General features: G+C 42.4%; 1 protein-coding gene across 2 annotated transcripts in view; it reads left to right on the top strand.

The window, feature by feature from the left end:
- Positions 1 to 19726, top strand: part of SLC9A4 (solute carrier family 9 member A4) — a 36522-nt gene extending 16796 nt beyond the window's left edge. Inside the window, exons 5-12 of one of the 2 annotated variants that reach the window (XM_063347997.1) lie at positions 327 to 529; positions 1682 to 1768; positions 3110 to 3180; positions 5491 to 5652; positions 11413 to 11509; positions 13550 to 13681; positions 14371 to 14458; positions 18785 to 19726. In XM_063347997.1, the coding sequence (XP_063204067.1) occupies positions 327 to 529; positions 1682 to 1768; positions 3110 to 3180; positions 5491 to 5652; positions 11413 to 11509; positions 13550 to 13681; positions 14371 to 14458; positions 18785 to 19086 (1142 nt within the window). In that variant the 3' untranslated portion in view covers positions 19087 to 19726. Of the gene's footprint in view, positions 1 to 326; positions 530 to 1681; positions 1769 to 3109; positions 3181 to 5490; positions 5653 to 11412; positions 11510 to 13549; positions 13682 to 14370; positions 14459 to 18784 lie in introns of those variants that run through there. The other variant, XM_063348080.1, reaches the window with a different exon arrangement.
- Positions 19727 to 21061: the final 1335 nt, after the last annotated feature.

The raw sequence follows: 21061 nt of genomic DNA, 5'->3' as shown, positions 1-21061 counted from the left end.
AAACTTTCATCCAGTGGTTGGTGTTGTCTCCAGAACGCTTCAGAAAAGAACTGTGCAACATAAATATAGGAAGTAAATCTTTTCCCCTAATCTCACGTCTAAACTGCATAAGTGAATTTAAATCCTGAAGCAGTTAGGAAACGTGGTCTTTTCTAAGAGTCTATTTCAGACAAAACAGATTCAGCAGTCGGTCGAAGAGAAGCTACGAGAACCCAAAATTGAAAAGAAAGGTTTATCAACAGCTGCCTCAGCCAAGAGGTTGTTTTGCTTTAAATATTTTCCTTTTCTCCTTGATTAATAATAGCTGTGTTTTTTTCCCTTTCTAGGTGTATTTGCTCTCTTCTACATCAGTAACAAGTTCCGAACCTATCCCTTTACCTTGAAAGACCAACTCATTATTTCCTACAGTGGCCTTCGAGGAGCCAGCAGCTTCTCTCTTGCATTCTTGCTTCCAGTGAAGCTCTTCCCAAGAAAAAAATTGTTCATTACTGCTACTCTTGTAGTTATATATTTCACTGTGTTCATCCAAGTAAGTGTATTTCTTAATGGATTGCTTTCATGTAATAGGGGTGACTGAAAGCTTCATAGTGAAGACTGCTCTGAATTTACTCTTAAACTAGGACAAGCTATCATATCTTATGGACACATTTAACACTGCACTGTGTAATTACCCTTTCAGGGCTTTTTAGGTATTATTAAATAACTTTTTTTCACAAAGTCTGTATTGAAAACTTGTGTTATCTAAAATATTCAGCAAAAAGGGCACTTTGTGTCCAAAATACCTTATGCTCACTGCACATGTGCTTCCTAATATTTCCAAATTAAGAAGCATTTTAACTTTACACTTCAGCACAGAATCATTCTCTACTAGTTGTGTATCTCAAGCTGAACAGAAAACAGTATGTCTGTTCTGTGAAGGATTTTGAATTTTTTACTTTTATCTTCATTCTTCTTGGAGGCCAAACAAGAACATTTTGAAATCCTTTGTAAAAGAATATTAAAGAAAAATTAAGTGAATAATTCAGATTTGTAAGAATACGTGTCTACTTCAGATGTTCGGTTTATTCCACTCGGCTTACACCTGGAGGAACTGGAGGTCTTGCATTCCACGTTCTGTATTTTCCCATACCAATATCTCAGATACTCTAGGGTGCCAACGGGGCACTAAGTACTTGTGGTTAGGCACTTATATTCCACCAGAATGTTTCAGAAAAAAACATTTTGTTTCTATTTCCCTTTTTTAAATGCTATTCTCTAAAGAGCAGTAAGGCTCGTGCAGTAAAGAATTGGGAACAGCTGAAAATGGTTTCTAAGTGAAAAAAATCTGAAATATTTAATTCTGAAAATGTTGAAGTAAGACATTTCAAGATTGTAAGAACCTCACAAAGATAATATTTCCTTTCAAGTGAGTGCTATTTTGAAGAAGGTCGTCAATGAGTCAGTTAATTTACATAGTTAAAACATGTTGATAAATACAATCTCGTTTAAAAAAACCCTGGTGCATAATATTTTTAAAGTTTTTGAGTTTTAATCCTCTTCTGTAGCTCTCTACACAAGTAAAAGATCATTCTTGTGTCTAAGACACAGCTTTCCTAATTGATTAAAATTAAATCCTTTTGCTTTTTTTTCTGTTTTGTTTCTAAAAGATAATTAACCTTTAAACCCATTGTTCCAAATGCAGGGAATCACAATTGGACCATTGGTCAGGTATCTAGATGTTAAAAAGACCAACAAAAAGGAGTCGATCAATGAAGAAATTCATGTGCGAGTAAGTTTTTTTCTATCAGTAGCTGGTATCCTAAAAAGAAGAGAGAGGGTATTCCAAAAGAGCTGGACAGAGGGAAAGCACTGGCATTCAGTGGATTTGGATACTGAATGCTTTTAACAACATTTGGAGGAAACCCAGGCATAATGTTCTAAAATAGGATAACTCATTTTATATTCATAGTGACTATCAGATTATAATATCTTACCTCAAGTGTCATCGTGTAGCAGGTCCCTTACTTCTTGATACTTGTGACCACGGGAATACAGAAACATAAAGGCAACGTTTACAAAATGCACTCGTCGTCCTTTCCAGCCAGATTTGTCAGGTACATTTGTGGCCATCCTGTGACTGGTTCTAGACACACTGACACCTTAAAAGTCTTTAATCAAGTTTTATTGAACTGAAATGAGTTGATCCATTGGTCTGCAAATTTAGTTTCAAGTTATTCTGAGTAATGATCTTTTCCCCTCTCAAACATTTGCTTTAGCTCTCAAATTACCATTGTATAAAATAACCGAAAGCTGCTCAAACTGACTTCACAACACTACACAAAATATACGTACATGCTTTCATTTTCACAATAGGAAGTATATTTGAAACTAACAGAAACAGTGTGCCCTTAAAATTAAGCACATGCAGACACATTAGCAGAATTAGAGTATCTCAACTGATTTGAATTTGAAGTGCATTTAATTCTTACTATTTCAACCTTTACACTTAACCTTGAAAGGAATTTATGTTTAAAAGCACCACTTATAACAATAAGCATGTAAGAATTGCCCGTTTTTCTGTCTGTTTCTATAATTCCAGAAACACACAAAAGATGAATGAAAATCCTCGTAGTTAGCAGTGTTGAACTTACCAGCCTCATGACAATTTGTAAAATCCTCAGAGGACTTCTCAGTCAAGGCAAAGGTTAAGGTGTGGGGTACCTGGCCCTGTGCCCCTCTCAGGGAGGTCACACATGCAGAAGGGAAACTTGGCTGACAGAATCAAGAATTTAGTTTTTGGTCTCAGCAGACAAAGAGGACCAGGCAATTTGGATGCTCAGTATCATCTTCCATTGGACGTAGTCCCTTACTTGGGCCTATATGTTACTGGGTGAGATGATGGCAGACTGACAGACTTGTTGCCTCCATCAAAATATTGCCACTGCAGCCAAGCATAGGAGCTGCCACAGTGGGATCTTTGTCTTGATTTTTAGAGAAATGTAGATGCTTTCAGAATCAACTCACACCCTCCAACTAAACAATCTCAAAATCCTGTCAACAATTACGTGTTTGTGGTGACATTATTTTCTCATAATGGCCACTTAAAATTTTTCCATGTTTGTTTCTCTAGTTGATGGATCACTTGAAGGCTGGTATTGAAGATATATGTGGACATTGGAGTCATTATCAGCTGAGAGATAAGTAAGCATCTCTTATTGCAGTGTACTATAATAAAATAACCTATCTATCATGTAAAATACAATAGGTAAACAGAATAGGAAATCAATCTTGTGCCCCATAAAGCTAAAATAGCATGAAAATACCGGGGATGTGTGCAATATCTCTTTTTAAAAAGTGAAATCCTGAGTAACCGTTATCTCTTGGGAGTGCAGTGCTTGTGTATTGCCTGCTAAATTGCTTCTGCACAAAGAAGCGGAAAATAAGCCTTCTGAAAGAAAAACACAACACGGGAACTCGTGCTGCAGACATCAGCCTGTGCACCTAGCTTTCCCATAAATCTTAGATCTGTGGCTGTTCTCCTTTAGTTCTGGATTTAGAACAGAAGCTACGTAAGGTGTCAGTGCTTCACTGAATTTTGCTGTAAGCCTCCACAGCAAATATGATCCCTTGTTGGCAAGTACAGATTCACTAATAATTAGTCACCTCTCCTTACAGGTCTTCGTATTCAGTAATATTTAAAATAAAAGTACTGAAGGGAATGTTTGAATTTTAATAGCCAGTAGCATAAACAGATACTTTCAATCTAGTTTTCACTCAGAAATGCAGGACCTGAGTTGTGTCTTCTATAAGCAGGATGAGGTGGTTTTGTGAAGCTTTGAGGCTTTTCCAGCCACTACCCAGAAGAGGCTGGAAGAAGACCTGCCATTCCAAGCTGCCATTCCCTAAGAGAGCCCTGTGATCACATTGGGCACCACCGCAGCATGTGAAGGGAAGTGTGGGGAGAGGCCAAATCTTCCTTCCCCGCAAATATCAAGATGCCGTGGGCTAAAAGTTATCCCTAGTTGTCCTAGCTATGCCCAGACTTCCGTGCTGGAGTCCTCTGTCTCACTTTTCAGCATTGGACCCCAGTAATCCGGCCAGGGGTGTCTGCCAGGACATGTGGCAACTCCTTTCATAACTGGGCTTCTCTCTATGGAAATTAGGAATTAAAAGTGGGAAGAAGGTGGCTGGTTAGCATCCAGTTCTTCTCCCAGCAAGGAGTAAGCACTTACCTGGACCCAGAAGCCAAAAATTCCTCTTGGCTTTTACAATAGGTATCACAGAGATAGTGTAGGACATCCGCTGGGACCACACCACACCACTGTCTGTGCAGTCAATAAGCTAAACAAATCCCTGTTGCAGGATTAATTCCATTGAAATAGCTGCATTTACACATGTCTGTGAGGAAATGTTACGCCCTTATCTCATGTCTACGCAACAGCTATGAAAGAAAATTTTGTCCAAACTAGCCACAAATGTAGTGTGTCAGTTCAAGGGCAGATTCAAAAGACACACTGTATGTGCAGATATTTAATGTAAGAAGATTGTATTTAAAAGTATTCCCTAGGCTTTTCTACGCAACTTTGAAAACATTTAGGACATGTATATCAGAATTAATTACCTAAGTGATGACACTCTGGGAGGTTTTCTGTTACACAGAAAAACATAAAGAGCTCTAGTTCCATTTGTGTACTTATCTCTGCTATTGATGTATAAAAACCAGCCTTTGAAAAGAAAAAAAGTACAAGCTCTGTAGTGCTATTCCTGGCTTTGTGGAGCACATTACCTTGCTGTGGTAAACTGTTCCTTTGAAAGAAGCATATAAGAAGATCTGCTGTTGTTCTGCTAAACATCTGCCTGAAAGCACATACCTGTTCCAAAGCGTGCACACACGTTCACATTCAAATTATACAACACATTAGCAGTATTTTACAATCTGCAGCATTTGAGCACACGGTATTTTGTGGTCCATTCAATTTCTCTGTTATTTAGAATACAAAGAAGTGTATTTTCTCTGCTCTAATTGTCAGGATTCAAAATTATCAGCAACATAATGGGCCCAAACTACTGTAACTGCTGGGCCATTTAGAGCCTCATTGGTGGCTGGCTGAATAGGCCAGGATTACTGTAAGAGCAGCTGCTGCTGTTATGCCCTGCTAGAATACAACATTTGTACAAAAACGTGGAGACTGGCCATATTCTTTTCTGACAAATGTGGCGGTGTTATATGCAAACACACACCCAGCCCTCTTTTTCGCTCTGATTGCAGCTTGTTTCTTTCTTTTGTCTGGTGTGCTTTGCAATCTCTGTGGACCAGTAGGACCACGCCAAATGTCCCCCCAAAGGTCTCTGCTCACTAGGCCTTCAGGAGTCCACAGGTGCCTCCAATTTGGATTCAGTTTCTACCACTGAATTATATATGTGTGCATTTGAATAAAGATCAGCATGTACCACAGAAATAAAAACACATTTCCTTTTTTTTACACTTGGATTTTAATACCTCTTTTGCAGGTTTAAGAAGTTTGACAATAGGTATTTGAAGAAAATCTTAATTCGGGAACACCAGCCCAAATCCAGCATTGTGTCATTGTACAAAAAGATGGAGATAAAACTGGCCATCGAGATGGCCGAGAGTGGCATGAAAATTTCAAAATCATCCACAGCTTCTTCACGGTGAGTACTGACCTCCTGACCCTTTGCAGAGTGGGGACAGGAAGGAAGGAGGCAAAAATGAGGAAAGAGAAATATAAGACAAAAAAGATGGTTATGAAAAGAGAAGTTGCTGTTCTGTGCTGGCAATTTGGTGCTCGTCATATTTGCAAATTGGGTCTTTGTTCACAGAGTGAAAATTAAAACCAGGAATATTTTCTCTGTTTCTCTTCAATGATGGGCAGTTCTGAAGAGGAATCATGAGTCAGACACAGAAACCACTCTGGCTGCTTTAAATCACAGGAGTGTTTCAAGGTGGCCACACTCGACACTTAGCTACCCAGTGGGTTTTACTCATCACTGTTAGATGCTGAGACCTGCAGGAGACCTTAGAGAACAGGTCCCAACTCCATTATTCCAACCACAATTTTTCACTGAGAGAAGATTTCCTTGTAGCATTTGCAATTTTTCCTACTTCAGTTTGCAGTCCCTCAAACTGTCTTGCCATAATTTAGTACTTCTGTACCAAATTTGTCCAATTAAACATTGAGAGCAGGCCTGTGGAGGACTAAGGGGTAGTGGTGGATGAAAAGCGGGACATGAGCCAGCAATGTGCCCTCGCAGCCCAGAAAGCCAACCACATCCTGGGCTGCATCAAAAGAAGCGTGGCCAGCAGGTTGAGGGAGGTGATTCTACCCCTCTACTTTGCTCTCTGGAGACACCACCTGGAGTATTGCGTCCAGCTCTGGAGCCCTGAGCACAGGAAAGACATGGACCTGTTAGAGCAGGTTCAGAGGAGGGCCACAAAAATAACAAGAAGGCTGGAGCACCTCTCCTATGAGGACAGGCTGAGACAGTTGGGATTGTTCAGCCTGGAGAAGAGAAGGCTCTGGGAAGACCTTATACCAGCCTTTCAATACTTGAAGGGGGCTTATAAAAAAGATGGGGAGAGACTTTTTAGCAGGCCCTATAGTGATATGAAAAGGGGTAATGGTTTTAAACTAAAAGAGGGTAGATTCAGACTAGATATAAGGGAGAAATTTTTATAATGAGGGTGGTGACACTCTGGCACAGGTTGCCAAGAGAAGTGGTAGATGCCCCATCCTGGGAAACATTCCAGGTCAGGTTGCACAGGGCTCTGAGCAACCTGATCTAATTGAAGATGTCCCTGCCTACTGCAGGGGGATTGGACTAGATGGCCTTTAAAAGTCCCTTCCAAAACAAACCATTCTGTGATTCTATCATTCTATGAAACAGAAATGCAACTTGGCATCAGACAGATCAGGGGGGAAAACTGGTGGGATGTCCAGAGCCATCATTGAGGGAACTACCCTCTAGGAGAGAAGTCTGTACAAATCTTCACTGCTGCACACTTTAACTGCTGTGCATGTTTTTATCCTCACCTTGCAACCCACAGCCCAGAGTGTGGGTATTGCTAATGGCACTTGCCCCCACAAACTCTTTCCTGGGCTACTGCTGGCCACTGTTGCTGCTACTGCCTGCTCTCTGCTGCTGCATAGAATCATAGAATCATAGAACATCGCATCCTTCAACCCCTCTCCATTTTGCAGCAGCTTCTGGCAGGGACGATCATGTTTTCTTTTTTGAATGATCATCTCAACACACACCAGAAAGTTCAAATACCAACTGGATGTTGAATTAAAATCTCTCTTGAAAATTAGGCTTAATCATGTCAAGATTCATCTGCTTTCTTGAAACTGATATCAGCATGCAGCATAAGACCTAGCCCTTTTCTTTCTAAATCATTCTTTGCTAAACGGATGATATTAAAAAAGATTTTGTGTCCGACAGGCTCCTTTCTGTCTGCTCTATTCCCTTAACTGTTCTGAGCCAAGAGAAAATGTGCAAAGTTGGTAGACAATCTATGGCAATCAAACCACATTCCTCTTCTTTTCCCGAGGGAAAGAGAAAAACAAATTGCTTCATCGTAGTTCAGAAATTCTCTCGTGAGCGGAGAATTTAGATTGAAAAATATTCTATAATGAACAGCTGATACAATGGACTAATTTTTGCCATCTGTACTCCAGCTGTAATTGAATTTTCCTGTGTATCAACCTCTGATGCACAGGTTCTCCTGCTGAGACAGCCTTTTTAAAAATGAAGTGTCAGCTTCAAAAACCAAAGGGCATCCTGTGGCTCAGAAACATTCTGATTTTTGGAGGCTGTGAGAGCATTCGAGGAAAATAATGTGTTTTCCCAGCTCTGTTCGTTGGTAGGTGTCCGCTATTGAGCTCTGGAGGAGACAGGATAGTGAGCCAGTTGCTGGATCTTTGGTCTGAGCCAATGCAGCAGTTCTTGTATCTACGTTCTCCTGAGCAACTATGTGAACCTGCTGCTTATGACTAAAAGGTTTCTAAATGTCTGTGTAAATTGTTTGATTATTATCTTTGAAACAGCTTGTCTTCAGTGAGGATACAAAAATCTGGCCAGGAGCAAGTAGAGATTTGAAAATAAATTCCAACATATGGCATGTAAAGCAGTATTTGTAGTTCCAGAGTAGTGAGAAAACTGCACATGAGAGGAAATGCTCTATAACTATCAAAGCAGATCTCCATTGCTGTGAATTAGCATTATTCTCAGAAATTGCATTCGTGCTGGTGTGGTTCCTGCAGGTGGACCGGCTGTCCAATATGCAGTAAGTATTTCCAGTGCAGACTGGAGAAATTTGCCCATGGACTGTGCAACAAAGAATCCACATTTAAATGAAAATGGAGCATTTTGTTATGATGTTTTGGAGAATATAAGCCTTAGCAATAAGGGTAGAAATGGAAAAAGCAGAGCCAAGCAGATATTATCAAAACTGTGTTTGCGTGGCTGTTTTTTTGCAGGAAATAAGCCCATTAGAGAGAGATGGTTTAATGCTGAGCTTACTTAATGTTGGCTTCATATTACTGCAACACTGACTTTGGTAAGAGTGAATCTTAGAATGTATCGATACGTTACAGATCAGAATCAAGTGCCGTGTTGTCATTTGTGGTGGTGCAGTTGTGCAAGAGCTGTGCCTAATCAATGTTAGTTACTTACTTCACAGGACTTGTGAAGATTGGTGGAGAGTTCAGGAAGTCCAATATTTTATACATAATATATAAAAAATAATATTACAAGGTTTGTGGAAGGTATTTTATTTCCTCCGTGTACCAACTATCCACGTCTAAAGAAGAAAGAGATACTGTCATGGTACTAATTACAGAGAAACAGCCAGTTTTCATGGCATATTATCATTTCAATATTTTCTTTGCAAATATATCTCTTGTGCCGTGCTTTGTTGTAACATGCTGGAAGTTTCAGTAAGAACAAAGAAATAGTTTTAATAAGGATTGCTTTATGGGTTTGGTAACATACCAAACTCATTTGGGTTTATTTGAAAGTTCTTTTTTAATGTATTGTATATTGCAAAACATAAAAGTAATCTGTTCCTTATTACCATACTTGTGCGTTGTTATCGGTTGGGTAGGTTAATATCTAATCCCATGAAAAGAACACACATTTTTTATTTGTGCTCCAGAACAATACAGACTATCTTCAAGCTGTTTGTTCTCCTTCTCTCCCAGGTCAGCTGAAACTTAGGGAATTTATTTATTATATTTTAGTCACTTTAAGAGCAAAATGATAAGTCTTTAAATGACTTAGGACGGGCCACTTCTGTGCTGGCATGTGGAGGGGGTCAGGTAGGCAACTGGAAAAGTAAAGGGATGATCCGACATCTTCCCAGTGGAGTTCTGCTCGCCACTTTCCCCTATTTATTCCCATCTGTAAGGTATAAGGACCCTGTGGAGACATTCAGTGAAGTGCGGACCAGACAGACAGTTATTCCCCATGATGTCAACACCACTTGCATCAACTATGACAGTCTGATTTGCACTACACAAATGAGCCAAGCCTGCATTTTATGTACTGCTACTCGACAGGCTAGATTGCCATTAATTCCCAGGGGCTGTGGTTGTGTTTACTTTCCCAGATGTGACTTGGGACCTTGGTCTCTCTTTTGTCCAAAGGGATAGCAGCTAGGGTCTGCTGACAGCAGAAGGACTGGTTTCCTTGATGTGGAAAGTAGCATACATGGGCTGTCCCACAGCCTGGGACACGCCAGACCCAGTGTGGAATAAAGGTGCATTACAGCTAAGCCTGGAAACTTGGTGGCATCCCTGGATCCTCTCAGTGTTACCCATGAGAGCTGAAAGCACGTGAAAAATCAACCAACCAAAAAACCCAGCTGGCCTGGAACTGGGTAGTGGTGATGGTCTTTTTATCCCTGCTGGTAAATACCTAGGTTTGTTGCTGTTGCTGTTGTTGAGAGTTGATCAATGTCAACTAAACATTTGTTGGGAAGGATTTATCAGGGCCAGGATAAGATTTCTGGTCAAATCCAGAAAGGGAGTCCTTTTCTCTCACTTTGGCTTGCCAATAGTTGAGTGGTAGACTCGTGGATCTCTCACGCCTCAGTGAGATCCTTAACCAAGCTATACCTCTAATGCTGCTCCTTAACCTATTGTCGTTTTGTCTCTTTCTTTTTACTTTATGAAAAAATTGGTAGATCATGTTTTTGTCTTGATGAAGAAGGAAAACACATTCTGAAATCTTGCAATATATCAGGAATTAAGTCTTATATTACAAGGACTTTGGACAGGGCCAGGCCGCCAGTGCTCACCATCCACTTGATGGTAAGAAGCAGTAAAATGCAGAATCCACACAGCTCATGGTGGTCCTACAAATTTTCAAGGTGTTCATGTTAGATTGTAACACAAAACAGTGGTAACCTTGTTAAACTAGCTGTAATGGCAAATTCCAATGTTTTTCCTGTTTGCAGCATAATCTTAGTTAAGCTTGAATCCACCTTCCTTTGCCATTAAAAGTTTTTGATTTATTTTAGAGGGAGTACAAAATAAATGCACACAAAGTTTTGTGAATACTGTACATTGATCATAATCCATTCTTTAATCACACAATTTACAGAAAACACTTTAAGGACATCATTTAGCTGAGAACAAAGATTTGCAGTTTCTTTTTTTTTTTTTAAAAAAAAGGGGGGGGGAAGAAACCAAAATGGAGAAAGGAAAAAACCAGAAACAGCAAGATAAACTCGGACTGATTCATCCTGGATGATCACTATCTGTTTCCCTTTCTTTTCTTGGGAATTTAGCCGAACCCTAACTCTCACACAGATTGACTGATTTAGCAAAACCAGTTAACATTTCACAGCAGCCCTCGTCCATTGTTTTGCTGGTGAAAAGGCCAGGCAGCTACAAGTGACTGTGGGTTTCTTGTCCCAGTTTGTTAAAAATACAAAGATGACTATCTTTTAGCTAGTTCTTTCATTTTAAATGGGGAAACAGGCTCAGTACCAAGGAAACCCTATACGTTCTCCTCATCACAAGGCAGATCTCTCGGACTCCTTAATCAGCATGTACTTTATTTCTTAAGGATTTGCTGCACTTTCTCAAAGGAGTTAAAACCAGTCGGACCGCAAGGCCCAGACTGCTAGACCATGCTGAAGAATGTATTCAGACAGAGGAGGAAACTTGCAGTGCCTTCCTGAATCTACAACTGGTCGTTGCCCAATCTAATCCTTAAATCTGAACTTCCTCATGAAGCTTTGACAAAGAAATCTGACATTTTTTATTCACCTTGGATGATTTCATGGTGTCACTGGTCATTGAAAGGCTCTTCATAGCCTTCTGTTCCAGCACTAAAAATAGATTATGCATGGGAATAGTACGTAACCAACTCATTAATATCATATTTAAACTTCTCTTTTATTTACAGGAGTGGTAGGAATCGGCGTGTACACAGGCTCTCCCCCGCAGAGGTGGAGTCCATGAGAGATGTCCTGGCACATAATCTATATCAAGTGCGACAAAGGGTGCGTAAGCGACCTGCTATCGCCCATTGTTTGCAGACTGAAAGCTCTTGTTTGCCCTCCCTGTATCGTAGCCCTGGCTGGTGGGTGGTAGCACTGGGACCGACCCTGGGGTCAGGCTGGTGGGAAACATGGGCTTGGAACCCGCAGCCGCTCCGACCTGGCTTCTGGTTGGGGAAGGGAAGGCAGGGAAGGAGCCCTGGCTTGGGACTTGCTCCTAGGTAGAAAAAAAGGCAAGCAGGTTTTTTTTCCACCAACTTTTCACCCTGACGGCAGCAGGGAAAGCCAGGAAAATCTGGGACTGAGCTGTAGGGGTCAGGCTTCCCTCGCTGCACAGTGACCTGTGACTCTGAAAGCGCCTTCCCGAGGCTGCCGAACATCCCCAGGGGAGACCGATGTCCCAGGTCCTCTCCCTGGGGACATGCATAGCCTGGGCAGTGGAGGTGGCTGGCTGGGTGGCCTGCTTGCCCCTGCCAGGCAGTGGGATGGACTGATGTGGGGCAGATGGCTACTGGGCACCAGGGTATGGATGCAGGGCTTTGTGGGAGACAGTGGGCTGGCAGGTGGCCAGCAGCAGTGAAACTCCCCTGGCGAAGAGGGTGGGCTAGTGGCAGTAAACTTTGCATAGCCCAAAGTTGTCTGAGAGGCTGGTAAATCCTCTGTCTGGGTGGGAGCAACAGTTTACCCTCGCCACAGGAGGAGAAAGTTAAAAAAAAAATTCCACCTCTTCTGGAGCTCCACTTTACATGTTTGGGGCTTTTCCCCAGCCTAAAACGGGGGTGATAATACCTCCACAGGGATTTGTTTTGCAGCAATTTGTACTGATTCTGATGCAGCCCAGTGTATAGTGTCTACTTAATCCAATCTTGAGCCCAGAATATTCAACTGAGTGCTCTCGTACAGCAATGAGTGGTAGAGGATATGTTACAGTAACCTTGAAATTACGCAGGTAAACAGGGCTAACTTGTGTAACACACATTTACTAGAAAATTCTAGGCCCTGCTCATTTAAATGTGTCATTATTAATATGATATTCATTCCTAATATTGTTTGACTTGCCACGGCCAATTATCCTTATGATATTAATTTCTTATCTTACCAGCAACAATTTGCATATATGGCTGCCTCTTAGATTACTGAAATGAACTTTCTCTCTTCAAAATCAATTACAGTAATGACTATTTGCACCAGTCACTTCCTATGCAGTATTGAGAACTGTGTACTTTTGGAAATGAAAGATCGGAAGCCACTTATAATACTTCACTTTCAACTCTGAAGGCCTGGTAATGCTTTGGCTCACCAGACCAAGTTTACAAGGACCTTTGCAAGTGAGACTGAGATCGGGTTCTGCTTTTTAAGAGGGCTTATAAACTTAAGTGAATTTTTCTTTTTAAGGTAGATAATTATTTCCCTCATTTCACTAGATGCATGTGATAAATTAAAAAGCTTGTCCTAACAGATGCTCAGTTTTAGGGTAATATTAAGCTGCAGTTTGTCCAAGAATGAAAAGGAAACTCAGCTGCATGTCTCATTCTGGAGATGAATTCTTCTTAACATAGTCTTTTGCTCCCGAGCACATCTGGAACTTGCTCCTGGCTCAGAGGTGGGCTAACCATCTCTCTCTCTTGAGATCTGCTTCAGATCTGTAACTCCCAGTTGTGCGATCGAAAGGTGGTTGACAAAGGGAGGACAAGCCCAGAGATGTTAACAGCCTTATGTAGTTGGGTGTATTTTTTGGTATACTTTAAGCAGGCATGACTCTACCAAAAATGGCATCAAAATGTAGCCCTTGAGGTCCAAGGCTTACAGCTACGTTCATGCTTCCTGCCATCTTGCCCTGCAGCAGCGAGGTTAGTGCGAGGCTGCGTTTTAATGCGTGACACCAAAGGGAGCTGTGGTGAGCCCATGGTGCCCATGAGACACCAAAGAGAGCTGTGGTGAGCCGGGGTGGGTGTCCTTGTGGCCCCGCGATGGACCACACTGCGCAAGGTTATTCGCATTGCAAGTGCAAAGAAAATCAACTGGGCGCATTTTCTGTTTCAGGCACCGACATACAGCCGACACAACCTGCCCACCAACACTAATGAGAAAGAAGCCCAAGAAATCCTCATCCGTCGGCAGCACAGCCTGAGGCAGAGTTGCAGGAAGGGAAACAGCTTACCTTGGGGTAGACCGGTACCTGTTATCTAAAGTACTATTCATGTAAAAAATACCTCTGCTTGCCTGTACGTAAGGAAAGAGACACCCATTTTTACATGCTTTTTGCAATAATTAAAATGGATACTTTCCCCCGCGTCCTCATGCAGCACCTAAGAACAGTGAGCGTCACTTAGCACGTGGACACCAACATTTTTATGTCCTACCTGTATACCTTGGTCAGAAATCAACTATTATGGCAGAAAGTAGTAAAATAATGTAACCTGCATTTTTTTTGGCATGTGCAAAACTTCGTATAATCACAAAAGGCCTGATGCAAAGCCCTTCACACCTTGCACTGACAGTTTGGGCTTTCGATCGGTCAGAGCAAGATTTGGTTCACCAAATGCAGGCATTGGATAGCATAGACATTTACAGCTGAGATAATCACGGTTAAGGAAGAGAAGTAAGTTCTTGCTGGGTCTCCTAATTTTATTTCAAGTTGTCACCTGAAATAGGAAAGGTGAAGAACATATTTCTCTCTGCTGACCGTAAAAAAACCCTCAGGGCTATTATATCAGACACAGACGTTTTCATACTGAGTTCAACCACCCAAGCCAAGCACTGCGCTCATTCACACCTCTCTACATTTGGCTGTAAAGGTGCGGAGGCACAACAGAAAAAGCATATAACCATCCCTCTTTACCACATTTCTGTCTCATACACAGACTAACACCACGGAAGTCCGCTACCTCTCTTTGCCTCAGGGCCCCAGCCAGCCCACTAGACGAAAAGCCAGACGTGTCACTTTTACAGGTAATGGAAGCGCTTTACTCTGTATCCTCCTCCAGCAGTGAAAGGAACTTGGCCAGTTGCTCAGTGGATTTAAGAGTACTAAATGAATACCCCCATGGAAGTCCCTGGCCTCTTTAAATGAGCTACACCCTCCTCTCCTATCTTTTTTATCTATCTTGTTTATGTGGTCATTACTGTAGTAGTTTTCTGTCTTGTTCCAGTACCACCTAGTTTTCTCCTTTTCCCTCTTGCACAAATATTCCTGTGATCCCTGCAGTTTGGCCTGGCCACAAGGGCATCCCTCTAAGCCCAAGAAAGCAAATTATCTGTTCCCTGCGGCCCCACAGACACAATTGCATGTGAAATCGTTAGGAGATGCTGAACCTGAGGCTGCCGCAGCTCTGTGCCCCCGGGTCCTAGAGGTAGCGAGGCTGGGCAGGTATTCCCAACAGGGAGCCCCCACTTCCCACCGTAATTCAGGGTACACGTACACATGGCCAGACACACAGAGCAGCACAGATGGGGTGCAGAGCTCACGCAAACGCAAACAGCACCAATGACCTCATCCTGGTCCCCTCTCTGGCCGATCGGGATGATAGCCTGTTAGTGGAAGATTATGTGTGCATATGTATATGTATATATACATGCTATCTGAATCCCTCAGTAGCTGGCTTTAGACACACCCTCTGCCCAGTAGCCAGCCCTGGGTGCTCGGTCTACCCATTTGGTGGCACTTGGTGCATCTGAGCCCCTGGGGACACAGCCCCATGGCAGCTGCTGGTACTAAACCTACACACAGGCGCACACACACACACACACGCAGATGCTCTTCCACCCCACCTCATCCCTGGAGACATTCAAGGCCAGGCTTGATGAGGCTCTGAGCAATCTGATCTAATTAAAGATGTCCCTGTTTACTGCAGGGGGGTTGGACTAGATGACCTTTAAAGACCCCTTCCAACCCAACACATTCTATGATTCTGTGCATTGTAAATCACTCCAGTAGCTGGCCTTGGGCAGCCAGTCTTCCCTGTAGCAGGCTCCTGGTTCCCCTGGTTTCCCCGTGTCTCCACACAGGGACACAAACATGTCTCTCTGGTACCAGGACCGGATTATGGCCTTACCAGTAGCCAACCACAGACCCCATGGTCTCTCCACTGACTGGTATGGATGTTCTGCCCCGTCAATAGTCAACCCACAGGCCTTCTGCTCTCACCAGTCTCTGTCCCAGACTGATGGTTGCTCCATCACTTGGTTCCCAAGCCTCTTATGCTACTCGATGGCTACCCTGTCTTGGTGATTGCTCGTGATTTCGCACTGACATATGTACCCACACAATGTGCATGCACCCCAGTCCCTCCAGCTGCTGGCACTCAGACCTCGCATGCACAGGTGCACACTATAGGGAGCTACTCACCAAAGAAAACAGTCAGAAGTGGAGTTTAATGAGAAGACAGGACAGACTGCGCTAATCAGGCACAGGGCGCTGCCAGACACATGTGCTGACCAGCCCCTGTTTACATGTGTGCAGCCCTCTTTATCCCCTTTTTTCTCTGTTTTCCTGCACTTGCTCCTCCCCAAACTACCCTGGTCCTTTCCTTTGCCTGCCTTTGGTTCCAAAGCATACATCCCACCATAAGTCCTGTATGATACCAAAATGCTCTCCCCAGACATCCCAATAATGAGCCCCGTACCCCCCCACACCTCACTCTATGAGGTGCTCCAGGGAGAGCCTCTCCGTTGGCTCATCGTGGTGGGTCGCACGCTGCCCATGGAGCTGATCACTACTGTGATGGATCAGGGCAGGGGCCAGGCTCATTCCTCTGACTGAGGTACTGGGGGCTCACCCGCCTGCTCCTATGCCTTGGGGCTCTTCTGTGTTTGTGGAGATAAGCCTCTAATTACCTAATCTAACAAAAAATCCTGACAGAATCTGTCCCCAAGCAGCTGATCTCTTCTCTTCTTTTCCCAGCTTGCTCTCCAGGAATATTTCTGTAGTAAGACTGGTATTACTGCATAGTTATCAGCCAGTCTCACGTTTTCATACATACATACACAGTAAAATGCAGACCCACCGTCACTTACACTCTAAGTAAGGAGACAGAGGTTAGGGATGGAGCAACACTGAATTGCTCACTGAAATATAGCAGGACAGTGTCAGAGAAAACACGGAATTTAGGATGCTTGAATGTTCGTCATTGTCTCCATCTGTAATCTCCCCGACTCCTTTCAGAGTTTATTTATGTGAACCTGAAATGCTTTTGCGTTCCTTAGAAAAATTCTTCTTAATTTCTGTCAAAGACAGCTATAGCGATTGAAACCATATTTTTAATCTTTCTCTTTGTATCAAAAATTTGGACAACAAAGTTTGTTTCCTGCAGGTGCAAAATTATTTTTTTTCTTCCCTTTCTGTTTTACCCTGAAAGAGATGAAAGCAAAAGAGATCTGTGTAGGCAAACCATCCCCTGGGGGCTGGGCGCTCACACACGACAGCAGCAGAACAGAAACCCATGGGATCTATTCAGAGGGGAAAACTGAAGTTACTCAAGGGGATTTTTTCTTTTTTTTTCATACAGCTGATTCTTTTCTGTTCTGTTTGTCATGACATCACGGTGGGGGATATGTGTCTTTCTAAAATATTCAAATTGTTCTACACAGGTGTCTCAGACGTAAAAGCATTTCAGATATTTTCAAGGGACCAAGTCCTGCTATAGCAGACAGGCATATTATTTCAGTGGACAGAGTGGTAAATCTTGAAGCAGTGAATGCAAGCACTTTTTTTACTAATAGCTAGGCCTGAATTTGATCCCTGCCTTGTGATCTATCCAGATAATTAGACTTCTTGATCTGGTTTCTGGCCCCATCTTAGGTCCGTGTATAGCGTTCACACCATCTAAAAATGTCTCCATGGGGAGGAAGCCACCCTAAACTTTCATAAACTGTGTTAGGATGAGATAAATTGAACTTGGGAACTGAGAAGAGAAATACTCAGTATGTAGGAAATTGGAATAACAACCTCATACATGCCTATATGCATTTACAGAGATAAAGGCCACCTCTTCTGGAACAAGCATCCTCCAGCAAGTTTGGTTTAGCTTTTATATATAGCATTTGCAGAAAGCTTAGAAACTAAGAGGTCAGAAACCAAAAATAGTTCCCTAAACCACCTATCAGCTCTTTCTGCCACTCACAGAAATGAATTATTTGTTTGACAGTATATATCATTCATACGTTGCAGCAGTGAACCTCCCAAAGGGCCAAGTAGAAGCCCTTCATATCTGAGAAAACCTGTCCTGTTTTATTGCTTATGGTGTGGTGTGCCCACATGGCCTATGAGAAGCAGGTTCTGCTGTTAAAGAAATCTGTGCACCTGTTTGGTAGCGTTAAGTGTTGGTGCACGCATTCTTACTTTGTGCTAACTGAAGTAAACATTAGCTTAAAATAATTTAACAGTTATTAAGCTGCAATTAGTTGATAAATTTTGACTGTGTGACTATACCCAATACATGTGTGCTTTAACTGCAGCAGGAAATAGTCTAATTTTATTATGCATACGCCTTTGTGTATATCTCCCCAAACCTCCTAGCTTGTTGCGAGCTGTTTCTTAAATTAACTAATTTGCTAGTACATAGTCAGACTACAAGTGGTTTTAAGGAAAGTGAAAAAGTATATTCTATAAACTCAAGAGAATGAAAGAGCCAGTTATTGGCCTATTGCAGGCAAACTTTTATTGCATGCTTGTGGCAAAGAAAGCTGGTGGGAGTAGGCCTGACACACCCAATGTAATCAAAGCGCCCTGCAGTCGAACTCCTGGTTTCAGGTGAAACTGTTTTCTTCCCAGTTGTTAACCACAGGTGACTGGTAAACTTGACTTTTGATGGCACGAGAGTTGTCGTCTTCATCACTTTTTTGTCTTCTGTTGTGGGTTTTACAATGCTTTTCAACCATGGTCCTAGGTATACTTGTGAAATTCGTAGAAAATTGAAAGCTACATAAAGGAACACCCTTGCCCTGGGAAGGCATTTAGCAGCTCTGCGAGGCACTAAAAGACACTTCAATGAGCTTATTTGCTGGGGTTTCAGGGTAGAGGTAAGATCAATAAAATCTTTTAAACATCAGCTTTGATACAAAAATAAAAATCTGGAGTTATTTTTAGTTCTTGACTGCTCTCTTATTCTATAGTATCTCTTATTCTATAGTAATTACTTTAAACGCTTCGGTTCCAGGGTTTAAAACCATAATGTTGTATTGTATTGTATTGAATACCCTTTAACTGTCCTTGCCAATAGCATGGTATTTCTCTTTTCTTTTCTTCAAAATAGGAATAATTTTTCTATTTTCCTTCAGATCACCATAGATGTGGCTCTGATGCTGCGTTCCCGGTAACATTCAGACCCCAGCCCCAACTACGGCCACTCGAAGCAAAGTACCGCCAGGAAGAGCTGATTCCAATGGCACGCTTGGATAGACGAGCATGCCCATCCATTCCGTCAGGTCGAAGAGGAAATTCAATGAGACAGCATCATTTCACCAGAGCAGACAATATAGCTCTAATGCCAAAGTCTCGATTCACTGTGGGAGAAGCAGAGGGGTATGAGTCAGAAGAAGAGACAGAAAGGATGGCACCAGCCAGGCCATTAGCCATATGAGGAGCAGAGAAGAGCGATGTTTGCATCTCTAGGGCCCTTTGTGCACTGCTCCAGAGAAAATATCAAAGCTCTTATATGAATCAAACCACAGCTTTCCTTTTGGGACCAGTGCACTCGTTCTCATATGACTTTCAAGTGCTGTATCGAGGTACTTAGTGGCTCGGAGAAGACTCAAATACTTATATGTTTTTATCAAGCTTTCTTTCCAACAGAATGCTGCAGGAAAGAGGGGAACATGATCCTTATAGATATTTGGACATGGATTTAAATTACAACAGTCATGTAATGCTCTGGTTGGAAGCTGATATTGCCTTCTTTTGTTCTGTACTATGGCCTACATCCAGAGGAAAGAAACACTGAAGGACGTGCTTGACACGAGTGCCCATATTCGTAACTTCAACGCGCCTAGAGCTTTTAACCTCAGAGTAGCTGTGATATTCCAGGAAAGAGTTAAAAAAAAAAAAAAAGGCATTTTTTTGGCACCTAAATTTCATTGAAGATGCCTAAGATGCCTAAATGGATACTTAAGACAAAAGGAAATTTTAGGGGATGTTTTCAGCACTTGGGAATCTGTTGGCTCTGCAAAAGTGCCTCAAGTCAGTTGCTGTGATGGTCCTTAACTCCTGCTACTTCAACTAATTTCAGCTAATTTCAGCATGTAGGCACCTGTCACCCACCTGCAGTTGCTGAATAAAGGAGGCATCCTGGTACGTACAAATCCAGAGAGGACCCTTCTAGGCAGGAGCGCTGTCAGGATGCCTTTTATTTGCAAATGTGGGACAACAAGAATGTATACAATATTCTTGTGGTTCAGCAAGCAGGAGGTTTCATTATAGAGCATCTAGCCTCCATTCCCTACTCCCAACTTGCCAGAGGGTGCCCAAATCAGTGGATCACTCTTTGCATTGAAGCTGGACCAGCACTGCAGACAGGGAGCAAGAAAACTGGGACTTAAGGTAAAGGGAGCCTAACTTTGTAGCCAGGTGGCTAGCATGAGAGGGGCCCTGTGTTTTGCTCCCAGCTTTTTGTAGGGTGTCTGCCTATATGTTGTACAGAGAAGCATTTGCTGGAAAAAAAACCAACTCACAGAAATAACCAGGGGAGCATGCACTGGGGCTTGTGACCTGCCAGCCTTCCTACTGAGCTCCCTTCCACTGGCTCTGCATGTCCGTGCTCCAGTCTCAACAGCTGATCTCCCTAGCGGTAGGAGAAGCAAGAAGCTATGGTCTTGAGTCCTTTTGGATGAAGTCTGAATTCCCAGACACCTAGCTCCTCTGGTGGAGCTCTTTTGTGCCAAAGGGAAGCAGCATTGCCGCCATCATCTATGTCTTGAAACTGTAGGTGAACTGATCTTGAAACTGTAGGTGAGCCGATCTTATCCAAAGGGATAATTTGAGTCCAAGTCCATAAACCCTTCTTTATAGCTGCACTAAATGCAAATCTACGTTTGAGAAATGTGCCAAGTTCAGGTATGCTCTCCTCAAGTTTCCCTCTCTCTCCCCCACTCGAGCTTGCTTATCTGTCCAACTCAAGGTCTGTAAATGCTATGGTAAGAGGCAGAGAGGCAAGAATTAGAGGTAGCAGTGCCACCTTTACGTTTCTCTTTTTTATATTACTGTTAAGCACTTGTATGTCCTAGTCCAGAAAAAACTTTTAAGTGTAAACTATGACTTCATGTTTCTTACAATGGATTTCTGATTCAGGACAGGTAGCATCTAAACTAACAAATTTGAAAAGCCTCACCAGAGGAAAAAAATAAAAGGCCTTTTCCCCCTTTTCTCATGTTTGCAGCTTTTATGTTTAGTGGGTCACAATGAATCATCTGTACCAAAATTATACAAAGCTTTATGAAACTTAAGTTCTGTTTGTATTTCCTCATTGTGCCAGAGAAATAGTACAACTTCCTTTAATGAAAGCAGTGGCACGTTATTAAAAGAGGGTAGGATTTGGCTTTTGTACCGACACTGTATAAGCA

This window comes from Chroicocephalus ridibundus, chromosome 1 (genome assembly GCF_963924245.1).
Source record: "Chroicocephalus ridibundus chromosome 1, bChrRid1.1, whole genome shotgun sequence".
NCBI classification, from domain to species: Eukaryota; Metazoa; Chordata; class Aves; order Charadriiformes; family Laridae; genus Chroicocephalus; species Chroicocephalus ridibundus.
This window is presented reverse-complemented; position numbering and strand designations above follow the sequence as displayed.